This window comes from Sphaeramia orbicularis, chromosome 1, assembly GCF_902148855.1.
Source record: "Sphaeramia orbicularis chromosome 1, fSphaOr1.1, whole genome shotgun sequence".
Taxonomy (NCBI): Eukaryota; Metazoa; Chordata; class Actinopteri; order Kurtiformes; family Apogonidae; genus Sphaeramia; species Sphaeramia orbicularis.
This window is the reverse complement of record NC_043957.1, coordinates 6,764,279-6,777,192: the sequence shown is the minus strand read 5'-3', so window position 1 is coordinate 6,777,192 and position 12,914 is coordinate 6,764,279. Positions and strand designations below refer to the sequence as shown.

Below are 12,914 nucleotides of genomic sequence, written 5' to 3'. Positions count from 1 at the left end.
CACTGAAACAATTTAAATAAAGTTGCATTTTAAAAAAAAAGTAATAATAAAATAATTGGCACAATGTACCTTCTGTTGGCAGAAACATTCAAGTATTAACCCTTAGTGGTCTGAGCCTATTTTGGCTGTTTTTCAGTACTTTTGATTTTGCCTTTATATACTACATAAACAAATGTTTACTATACCCATGTTTGGGATCTGTTTATTCAGCACAACTTCATTTATATCATCTGCCTATTATTTTTTCACTTCAACCTACTATAAAAACATAAAAGGACAAAAAACACAAAAAAAAAAAAAAAAATCCGATTTGAAAAATGTATTTAATTTATTGCATAAATAACACAAAGATGTTTAACGAACCTTTTCAAAGACTTTAAAAGTGAATATTGGTTCCAAATATTAGGTATATAAAATCAAAGCTGGAATAAATTAAAACTTTACTCAAATATTTGACATAAAAGCAGATCTTTACATAGGGTTTTTTTCCCCTAAAAGTGCAGTAATCAAACATGGTTATCATGATCATTAGAATGTAAACGGTAATACTAACCGTCTGCAATTTTACTGCGGTTTATCGGTATACCAGTAATCGTTACATCCCTAGTGCCACCTCTGTTCCACCTCTGGAACTCCTCTGGAGGTGGTACCAGAGACCTGATAAAGGTGGAATCAGGAATTTGGAACGCCATGGAAAAGGAGCACCTCTTGTTCTGCAACCAAGGTGTCATGTTCTGATGACGTATTGCGTGTGCGACCCCAGTGCTGAGGGGATTTAAAAATGAGCGCGGGCCGTGTACAGTAAACAAACTTGTCAGGGTAACTAGACAGATTGTGGAACTGGGGAGACACCCAGATCCACCAGCTGTTGGCACTTCAGGCGGAGGACTCTTTCCATGCTAACATTTGTAGAACGGTGAAAGACGGGCAAGCTCTGCTCAGGGAATTTCTGACACGCAAGTTAAACGTCAGACCACATACTACGTTGCGTCACCACCCCTTTGATTCCAGAACACAGGTCCGCTGCATAAAAGTCCAGCCTGTGTCACCTCTGTTACTCCTTTGGCTGTGGAAATCAGACAATGGAGGAAAAAAGGTGGGATCACCGTCTGACCTTTTACCGGGATCTCTGTGTCAAAGTTAGGGGTGTATATTAGCAAGAACCTGGCGATACGATACAAATCACAATACTAGGATCACGATACAACATATCCCGATACTGTTAAAAAGGCAATTTTTTTATTGGTTTTGTTTCTCTTGTAAAAGATTATTTCCTGGGAGAATGGAATTACACCAGAAATATGCACAATAAACACATTTTTATTTGATCAGAACAAGATCTAATGTTATATCAGAAAATGTTCCTGTGTTCAAACTTATGTTTTACAGACATTACAATTTAAGATCCTGTTCAAATGTTCATATTCTATTAGTTCAGAGCTAACATCAAAACATAATTTTTGTGCAATCCCAACAAAGGAACTAACATTATTTATTAAAAGTGTTAAATAATAATAAATAAAATGTAAACAAAAAAGAAAAACAAAAAATAAATAAAATGTATACAAAAAAAGAAAAATGAACCTCCACAATATCTGCTTTTGGATAAATACCTAAAAACATTGATACAGTACTTTTTAATATCGATACAGTATTGTGAAATGAAATATCGCGACATATTGCAGAACCAGTATTTTCTTACACCCCTCGTAGAAGTAGCTAAAAACACTATGGAAGCAAGGACACATGTCAAATTTCACATTAGGAATAATCAAATCCGAACCCAAAAGAGAAACGCTTACAGACAGTGGGCACTGACATTATACGTGACCATATTATTGAGTCTTTTTTTTTTTTCTACAGATGACAAAGCTTGTAAGGCTTTTGAGCTGAGCAACAATTAAGTTTCGTACTAGATTGAGACAACTATTGACAAAAAGCCTGAGATACTGGTGTCTCTGCGGTGCACTGAGCCATGCAACAGCCCCTTGGACCTTTATTGATCTGTAGTTAGTGGCAGCAGTTTCAATGTGATCAGAATATCCGGTCATGGTACATCACAATAGCTGTGGGTACATGGATAATATCACTTCAATCCAACTGAAATCACTGATTAGAAGTTTCAACTTGATCATTTTCATTGGCTCTAGAAGAGCTCAAGTGAGATGTGCATTTACATGCCCCTTAGCATTTAATCAGAATAGAACTTTTTACAAATACAAAGTGGTTTCACCCACTTCAAAGCATCAAATCTGCCGGGAATATAACAAAAGGACTTTGGTGTGAAAATTCATTCAGTAGAAGAAGGTGACCGCAATGGACCAACAGTGTGTCCTGGGAACAGGATTTGTGATTTTACTGTTCCTTCTAATTAAGCAGAACATACAGGATTTCTCCTGCAATCTTTAAACAGGGGAAATGCAAAAGGGCCTTTACAACTCATCAAGTCAGAAAAAAAACACTAATGTGGTAGAAACTCATCACCAAATGTTGCCCAAAAGTGTGGCACATGTAAAAGAACAACATATTTATTCCAACCAGAGAAACAACAATAATTTTCTATTAAATGGATTATCAAATGTTAACAGCCAGACTGAAAATTCCTCCCGTTTGGGCAGTAACAGGAAAAATTTTACAGATTAAAGTTGCCACACATGGTCACTTTATTTCAATTGGGCCATTATTGTGAATATAAGTGGAATATTAAAGTCTATGTCAGGGCAAAACAAAACAGCTTTCCAAGTAAAACACCATGTTGGTCCATTAATCTGAATAACTAGCCCAATCATGGTATAACAAAAATTAAACATATGACTGTGTTGATGGCAGAAACAGTTGAGGCACGAGCTGTCTCACTTCCTCCTGGTCTCCACTGGAAGTTGAAAAGAAGATTAATCAGAAAAATCTAGTTTTGCCTCAAATGTTTGATATCTGCCATTAAACAAAATAATTTATCTAGAGGCATGTAAAATCTGACTTCAGGCAAGTAGATATATGACCTACTTGCTTGTTTTAGCAAAAAAAAAAAAAAAAAAAAAGGGGTGGGGGGGGAGTACTATGGTTGAACCCTACATGCATGCACACCATCTAACTGAGATAAATGTCAGGATAAAGTACAGATACATATTTCCTGTTCAATAGTCTATGTGTATAAATTAAATAACTGGACTCCATGTTTAATACATGTATGAATAGTTCTGAGTAAGTACTGTCACATCACACATGGTACAATTTACAGAAATAAATTTTGGGGTAAAAATACTTAAATTCCTGCTGTGTGACATGGGGACTCAAAATAAACACCTTTTATTTTTTCACGTGATGCAAATGTCCAAAACATGCTGTTCTCATCATAAATGGATCCTACATGAAACATAGGGCTTTAGCTCTGATGTTAAACTACATTTATGATCAATATTCGATCTAAATGTTGAAATGATCAGTTTTGATGAACACAAATATGTGATACAGGGACAGCAGTTTGTACCTGTGATCAGTATCAGAATAAAAGACTGACAGGAACTAAAACACTACAAATATGATCATAAACTTTTATTGAACATACATATTACAACTGAAGTGATATATATAGATAATAGCAGAGCATATTTGACTAATAACTGGATTGGACAGAACCTCTGAATATTCATGTACTGTTGAAGAATTAGTTCAACAGAGTCACAGACTGAAAATATCACTGATACAAAAACAAATATTAGTATTAAAGTTAAAAGTGCATTTACATATATGAGTCTGAACAAATATTATTAAAGTTAATAGCGCACTTACATATGAGTCTGAACAAATATTATTAGAAAAGTTAATAGTACATTTACATATATGAGTCTAGAACAAATATTATTATTAAAGTTAATAGTGCATTTACATATATGAGTTTAGAACAAATATTATTAAAGTTAATAGTGCCTTTACATACATGAGTCTGAACAAATATTATTAAAGTTAATAGTGCATTTACATATGAGTCTGAACAAATATTATTAGAAAAGTTAATAGTACATTTACATATATGAGTCTAGAACAAATATTATTATTAAAGTTAATAGTGCATTTACATATATGAGTTTAGAACAAATATTATTAAAGTTAATAGTGGATTTACATATACGAGTGTGAACAAATATTATTATTATTATAGTTAATAGCGCATTTACATATGAGTCTAGAACAAATATTATAAAACTCACTAGTGCATTTACATATTTGAGTCCTTTTAAGGTTTCATTTTATATTGATTATATCTTTATATCTTTTTTTATACAAGTTATACTGAAATTTTGTAAACAGTTCCATAAAATAGAGTTCTTAAGCTAAAAAATGAGCCTATTTGAGAAATGATAGGGGAAACTTTAATATTTGACACAGATGTTCACTTTGGCTGAATCTGGCCCACTAGTGCACATAAATCTTACCATTAGGGTTGTTTTTAATTACAATAAAAATGTATTTCTCATTCTATATATTAATTCATTTTCCGGACTGCTAATGTAAACTACATCATAAACTAAAATTTCAGGGGGAAAAAACTTTCTCCAGAGCAAAATGTCAGGTATTGAGTGTGATGTCCATTTGCACTTAACATGTCATAATGTGACTATACATTAATCTGCATTAATCTTTAACATTAAAACACATCAAATGTCTCTTATGGTTTTGTCATGTGGACAGACGTCTTTTATACTGACTTTTGCCTGTAGAAGCCAGTTATTAATACCATGCACATATTTCTTTTTTTTTTCCTATTTTACCTTAATGGAGAGACTGATAAATAGATATGAATGCTAATCACATCCCTGCAAAAACAACACCACTAAAGGTGGTTTAAGCTTTTTTTTTTCCCCTGCAGTATTCTATAGAGCCCCACTATGCCCTTGTGGTAGTTAAAAGTGCTTCTCAAAGACAATGCAGGTCCAGAGAAATAGTATGTAAATGACATGCTGCATCTCAGAAAAATACCTCCTAGTACTACTGATAAAACATGACCAAATTTAAAAGCAGGACACAATGACCTTAAGGTGAATTTTCCACTCTGTTTGAGCACTCTTAGAGGACCAGATCCTTGGCCAACAATAAAAGATAGTGGTTGTACTGGGAAGCTTCCAGGTGTGAATGTGAAGCAAAGAGCTGTAGCATGCATGCTCAGCAAACCTAACAGATAAATAAAGGTTGAAAAAAGTGGACTAAAGCAGTCCTGTGCTCCTGCTTTACGCCTACATAAGGGCAGCACTGAGAATAGGAAGCCATCAGCATTTCATCATAATTAATTTTTAAGTTTATAACAACTCATTAATTTTGACAGATACAGGCAGTGGGTTAAGGAAAAGAGTAATACCTCTACATTTACAACCCCCGTGCTGCAAATCTCTCACACACAGTTAAGTTAAAACAACCTTTCTCATCTGTGTAATGCAGGCAGAGGTAAAATAATATACAGGTTTACAAAACGCTATGTGGATTAATTATGCATGGTTCAACTGTGATACTAATATGGCTAATAAATTGGGCGGCACAACTCTAAGCAGAAAAACAATTAACATCCCAGACTGTTTGTTGGATTTGAACCACTTTATAACATCTGATCGAGCTATCATTCTGATCATATCAAAACCCTATTAGTATTCATTAAAACACTAGAAGTTAGAACTGTTAGTTGTTTTCAGCCAATTTCAATAAGATCAATAATGTTTTGACATAACTACGTCAGTGTTTAATGGCAATTATACCTTGACACATTGTTGTGCCTTGGCAGGTTGTGTCGATGTAAAGAAATCAATATGCATTACATTAATATAGTGAAGTGGCTCAGACTGAGATTTCCTCCATGTGTTTTGGGCCTCATCCAGGATTTGTTTACACACTTTACTTCATTAACGACTCCATTGTTATTCTAATTATTACATTAGATTACAAGGACAGATAAAATTCCCGACGTGGATGGAAGAGGAGGAATGAGATGGAGCGTTTCTGCACTTGACCGCTAAACTGAACCTGTATGATTATACTGACATCCTCCCAAAGAGATTTATTTTCTAAAGCCTTAAGCACGTAACTGAAATGACAATTGTGTGAAGAGCGGAGCTTCTCTGCAAACAACGGAGAAAGGTTTCCAGGTGCATACATGTGCAGCGTTATGAATAATAAGCAGGCGGTGGTTGCTAAGAGGAAGCATCCGAGAGGACACTCTTCCCTCGTTAATTGAAAAGGTAAAATAAGTGCGCCAAGCAGACAACAAACTCAAAAAAACAGGGAGATAGCTGGTATTCACAACACACCAACATACACTTAAAAAATTAAATTCCTAGAGTGTAACTTTTTCTTGCGCTTGCCTGATTTGATTTCAGCACACTCCAGCACTGAGGTGTCATGGGAGGACATCCTACCAGCCACCTTTCCCTCCTCTTAGGTCAGAGGTCACAACAACTTCCAGGAAACATAAAAAAGGAGTTAACCCACACCACTTGACCTCTGGCCTATACCCCCCCCCCCCCCCCCCCATGTGTCTCATTATGAGCTCCTAAACTGTGTGTGTGTCTGTGCCTCTACAGAAAGCCATCCCTAATGCAACAAATCCAAGTTTATGCAGAACAACCACATGCTTCAGCTAACATCCAGATGCTAATAAGTAACTTATTCATTGTATAAGCCTGCTTGACATATAACCAAGCATAAACATTAACACCAACACAAGTCTGTGAAAATAACATCAATCACCAACTTAATCATATTCAGTTTCCTGGTTTGCAGAGGTTAAAGGTGGCCTGTTAGCAAGTAGCAAGCTACAAGCTAAGGCTAGCACAGGCATTAGTAAGAACACTTTACCAATTCTGTCAATCGTTAATCCTATAAATCACATGTAGTCAGTCTCAACGCTGGAGGGTTATTAGTTGAGGGACATTTAATCTGAAACCGCAGGATTCGGACGACACTCCCGGTAGACATGAACCAAAATGTGGCTATAACTGTAGCCTCTCCCCTGAGCACGGCTGGAGCTGAAACTTCACCAAATATTATTTATACAACATCAATGATACATCAATTAATCTCACATGAAAGTCTAGCCGAGCCGATGTCTCGCCGGTTGACGTCTAAGTGGAAGAAAGACCCGGTCACCAACGAGGCAGCAGGGCAAGTCAGAGCGGGCAGAGAGCTCTCGGTGCCCCGCCGTGTGCCAGCCTCGATGCCCGGTAGGATTTGGGAGTCCTCGGCTGGCCCGGGCCGGTGTGTGTGCGCGTTTAGCGAAGGGAGGGAGGAAAGGGGGCGGCAGCGGAAAAGGGAAAGGGGGGAAAAAAAAAAGATAGACAGCTCTTCTCTTTTTATTTTGTATGTCAATCCCGATTTCCACTCCCAACGCAAACACACGCGTTTATTCGTCCGAGGCACCGGGAGGCACAAAATCTGCCACAAAAATAGTCGAGAGGGATAAAATATTCAGTAGTTTAGCGGCTCTCCCTGTTCCTGTCCCCCCCCCTCTCTCTTCTCCGTGCCAGGCCAGCGCGATGTGATGTCCGATTAGACCGAGTTCCTCCTCCTCCTCCGGGCCGAACGACAGCTACCGACACGGGACAGACACGCGCTGCTCCCCTCCAAAATGTCGCTTATGATATATCACAGTTTAATTATTTATTTAATCGCCACCAAAAGAGGCAGACCCAGCGGTTTGCTCACTTGACAAACAACGATGTAAAAAATATATATATTTTGCTGATTTTTTATTTTATTTTTTTTTTTACCGGAGAGAAGGGGGGTCTATAGCGGAGGTCGATCCTGGCCCTGGCACTCCATCTTTAGCCGACATCAACAGGTCATCCCGGGACACAAATGCGCTGCAACTGTGGGCGAGACAGACGGATGGATCCGGCATGGCGAGAGGGAAGAGAGGAGGGGAAAGTAAAAAAAAAAAAAAAGGGGGCCGGCTGTAAAAATCTTAACCCGTTTACCGACAGGACACCATGATTTTTAGACGAACCAACGGCTGCGCGTGGCGAATTGCAGCACGTTACGGTGGAAAACGGACCCCCCCGCCCCGCGCGCCCCCCCTCCACCCCTGCGCGAGCACAAAGTAGTTTAAAGAAAGTTCAGGAATGCGGAGGAAGAAAAAAGAGGAGCGGAGGACTCGGCAAGTCACTCACCGATAGAAAAGGGGGGACGAGCCCGCGGCGACGAGTGGAACCGACCGGTGAAGTGGTTAAAGTTTGGTCTGTCCCCGTGAGCCCATCCCCCATAGTAGCTAGCACAACTTTACCACCCCCTTTAAAAAAAACAATAAAAAAACAATAGCTTTATTACCCCCCACTTCCACACACCGCCGCAGACACCGAACACCACCACTCCGGTATCCGAATTCACCCAGGCGGATTCAAGAACACACACAGTCCGGGGGTTCGGACAACACACAGAGCCTTCACCACCGCTGTCCTCAGTGACCCGCCCGCGTTCAACTCACCCCCTCGGCTTGTATTCCGCTGGGAAAGTGTTTCAATGGAGGAGGCAACGGCAGAAGAAGCGGTCTAGTGTCTCCCTCCGCCTCGCTGCAGGCAGCCATTCATTGTGACTGTATTCTGTATGTGAACCAGCAGCAGGCGGAGCACGCGCACAAGCACGCGTACACATACATACTTAGACGTGTACGCGCACGTGTCCTCACGCGGACGGGCGAAAAGAGGAGAGCGCGGAGCCGGGGGGGGGGGGGGGGGGGGGGGGGGGCAGAGCGGGGGTTTTTTTTTTTTTTTTTTTTTTTTTTTTTCTCCCATCCAGGGGTTGCAGACAGATCGCAGAGCTACCGATCCTCCAGACAGACAGGTGGATAGACAGATAGACAGACAGACAGCTGGTGTTACGACCCCAACTTTCCCAGGATGCATCAGATTCAGCTGAAGGAGCCCATACTGAATAAATGGAAGTATCCTATTATTAGAAACACCTGCATATTCATGACAACTTTTTCCGCAACATTCTTCTTTTCATTCACTTATAAATGCATCAGAATAAATATAGAAAAGTTTTGCTTGCCTTTTAATGAGGATTTTTATAATTTTATACCAGGGTCCTTCATGACATGACACATTTGCCTTCACAGGATGAAAGTAAACTAGTATTTCTGAATTACTTGAGACGCCTATAGAAATATAATAACCTTTATAAAGACTTTACAAAGTATGTTTTTTAAATAATTATCCTCCTGAGACCCAGGAAAGTATACTCTTAGGCTTTTTTCATTAAATAATTGCTTTTTTTTTTTTTTTTTTTTTTTTTTTTTTTTCAGGTGCTTTCTTTATTTTAAATTTTTTATGGGATGTCCTTTGCAGTGGACATTGTTTTTATTTTTTTATTTGGTAAAGCTGTGAAACTCTTGTCTCTTGTGCATTGCTGGGTCTCTAGAGGGTAATTTAACCCTTTCATGTATGAGGTATGAGAATCTTCTTTCCTGGGTGTTTTTATTCCTCTTTAGGCATTAAAAAAAAAAATGTGATTGAAAAATATTTTATGACACTGTTTTGCAAAAAATGTTCACTCAGCATGCTTTTTTTTTTTTTTTTTTAGTTTTTTGAAGCAAAGAAACATGTATTTACTAATACACTGTGTGAAAACTATGAAATAAAAATAATTTTAATACTGCTAATCTGATGTTTTGTCACATTTTAACATACTCTAATACTAGTCATTATGCACTTTGTGGAGATAATATACAACAAACAAATGAATAAATAAATAACAAGTAATTGCTTTACACTCAAATATGTTACTGCAGATCAGGTTTATCAAGAGCAGCAAAGTTACAGTAATGGTATCGTTATGGTATCATAATGGTATCAATTGCAGTGTATGGGATGATGCATGAGTGCCCAATGTGCTAGCTGATATGGAACTAAAACAACAAACTCTATGAATATACAAGAGAACAGCTTTCAATAGCTGTCCACTGCAGTGACTACTATGCATGAAAGGGTTAAAATGTAATATCTGTACTGTAAAATAAATAAATAAATAAATAAAAGTAAAACAAAAAAAAAAAAAAAAAAGGTAGCTGGGGTGCTGAAAAAATATTGTAAAATAACGGAAAATAACCATCTCATAAAAATATGGTAATTTTCCATAATTAAAATACAGTTTTTTGCCCTAACTTTACATGAGATTTTGCTTCTTTTTTTTTTTTACTTTTTGACTTTTTAATGTTTAATAAAGAATATTTTCATGTGTTAAAACAATTAAATTACCTATAAATATATATAGAAATAATTTTCAGTGACACTAAATTGTACAATCCACTGATAAAAACTATTTGGACAGTTTATCAGTGCTTCTTCATGTTATACATTCACAAAAATACATTTATTCAACATTTTTATTGTGAAACCTCCTGTACTTACACAAGATATTTGTCAATTAACAAACAAGTCTGGTTAAACTGACAGAACAAATACTTCTTTTACGGTTAATTGTCTGTAATTTTATCTCATTTTATTATTTTTAATTTTTTTACAGTATTAAACTTTAAATTAATAGTTTAATCTCATAAGTAGAAAATAAATATTTGTGAAATTATAATACATTTTCAAATGTATTTTAACTGTATTTTTCTGTGAAAAGAGAAAAAAATTATTTTAAAAAACTGAAATTTTTTGGTTATTCAGTTACAGTTTTTTGTGTTATTTTACATTTGACATGTAAAATCACAGTCTGTTTTTGTCATTTCATTGATATTTTCCTGTATCTTAAAAATACAGGAAAAATCTGTCAAATAAACAATGAAAATTCTGTTAAATTGCAGATTTTTTTTACAGTGTGACGCTGCTTAGTTGGTTAAAGCACATGTCTAATATAATATGAAAGGAGATCCTGGGTTCGAATCCCAGCACTGCCTTGCCTTCATTTCCAGAGGGAATTCCATATAATATTTTTTTACACTGGTATTTAATTTCTGCCTCGGACATTATGTTATTTTTGGTATTAGTGTCATGTACAGCAGCCTGAATAGGATCACTGTCCGTCTGAATACACCAGTCCCTATAGTAGCAGATAGAGTATCCAGGTAAAGCGCACGCGCCGCTGCGGGCAGGTAGACAGGCAGCGTCCCCAGCCGACCCGACCGTCTGAGCCCCACCCACCAGTCCACCCACCCACACACACACACACGCACACGCACGCACACACACGCACACACACGCACACGCACACGCACGCACGCACACACACACACACACACACACACACACGCGTACACTCACCGGGCTGTCTTCTCCTTTGGGTGCTTTAACCGACCCCCTCCTGAAGTCGGGAGCTGCCGGTTCGATCCCGCCGTCTGCCGCGTGTGTGCGCGCGTGTGCTCGTGCGTCTAGACTCCGGGCAGGTGAGCCCTCCGGGGCCTCCAGGCTTCTGCGCACAGTGAATACTAAACAGGATGAGACTGCATTCAGGCACGGCACTGCGCTCCCCGCTCTCTCTCCCTGTCATGCCAAATACTATTAACTCTATAATTCTCCTGTGTCAGATGTATAGCGCCACGCTCACTGGGCTTTATTGTCACAGCGCCCCCATCCAGATGTTCAGGCTCGTGCGCATACAGCAGGACTGCCAAACTCATTTTAGCTCAGGGGCCACATTTATGATGTGAAGAGGGCCGAACAGTCAAATAATAACAGAATAATATATAAACAATGCCAAATCCAAACATCACACTATGTTTTAAAGCAGGGAAAGTGAGTGTATTTTTAGAATGTTTTCTGTATTTGGCTGAAGGCGTTCAGTCTGAGCAGACTGAGCTGTATCTGTCATGTTTAACTGGTTTTCTTCCAGTATATTAGGACTTTGTAATCGAAGTGATGTTTGTTATGTTAGTCGTTTGTCCAGGACAACAGATGGAAATTAGCTTCTCTGCTAAATCTGGTGCATGCATCTTGTTCTTTGTAACTAATGCCAATACACACTGTCCTGGAACTAAATAAATAAATACAAATACAAAGCTTTACATTCTTAAGTACATTTACAAAATCTTTCTTGTTAAAAGCTTTAGATTCTTTTAACTGCAAAAAATAAACATGCACTGTAAGCCCGGCCTTTGTATTTTACTAAAGTGCTTTAATTACAATGCACTTAAATTATTTCAGTTTTATTCCATTACTATAAAATGTTCAGTATATTCTACTCATTTGTGGACATAATCAAAAGTACAAAAACAGTTGTAGTTGAATGGATTTAAATCACTCAGTTTTAGTCCTGACCACACCTTTTTATCTGTGCATTGCATTGTGGGTATTGAGCATGTTGTTGTAAATGTGTTCTTTTTCTGTGCAGGGGTTCAGCGGGGTCGTGGTGTTAGTGTTCATTTTTGACTTAATGTGTATATGTCAGTGTTTATTGGCCTTTTTGTGTTTGTTGTTATATTTTTGTAGAGCTGCACCATGAGTCAGAGCCAGAGGAAGAACTATGGATTTACTGTTCAAATAACATTTTTTAGTGCAACATAAAAGTTTAAGTCTTATATGATTAAAGGCACTGTCTGTTGTAACTGACTACATGGAGTTACCCTTGACTTAACTTCCAACTATGATATAATATATTAAATTGAGTAATTTCTCAGAGTATTTTATATTGAAGTATGTTTAAGTTAAATTTACTTCAGTTCAATGAGCTGATGATATTAAGTCTATTGATTATACAAAGAAATTGACATTGCAACAACTTTTAAGTTAAATTAACTTGGCATTTAGTGTGTTGTACTTAAAACAGCAATTCCATTCAAATCAAGCATTGAAGTTTAATACAATCAAGTTTTCATTACTCATTACTTAAATTTTTAGTTATCTCTAGTTACCTGAGATTTTTTCAGTAAACTCAACTTATCCGGTCTGACAGTGTGGACAGAGAACTTAACCTAACTCTTATGACCATGTCGG

General features: G+C 37.6%; 1 protein-coding gene across 4 annotated transcripts in view; it reads right to left on the bottom strand.

The window, feature by feature from the left end:
• nacc1b (nucleus accumbens associated 1, BEN and BTB (POZ) domain containing b) overlaps positions 1-11,342 on the bottom strand; it is a 38,551-nt gene extending 27,209 nt beyond the window's left edge. The window contains exon 1 of one of the 4 annotated variants that reach the window (XM_030138848.1): positions 11,247-11,342. Coding sequence is in view for 2 of the 4 variants with exons in the window: in XM_030138834.1 (XP_029994694.1) it covers positions 7,752-7,882 (131 nt within the window). In the remaining 2 variants the exon portion in view is untranslated. Of the gene's footprint in view, positions 1-7,067; positions 7,714-7,751; positions 7,973-8,465; positions 8,591-11,246 lie in introns of those variants that run through there. The other 3 variants (XM_030138837.1, XM_030138834.1, XM_030138842.1) reach the window with 3 other exon arrangements.
• Between the last annotated feature and the right edge of the window lie 1,572 nt (positions 11,343-12,914).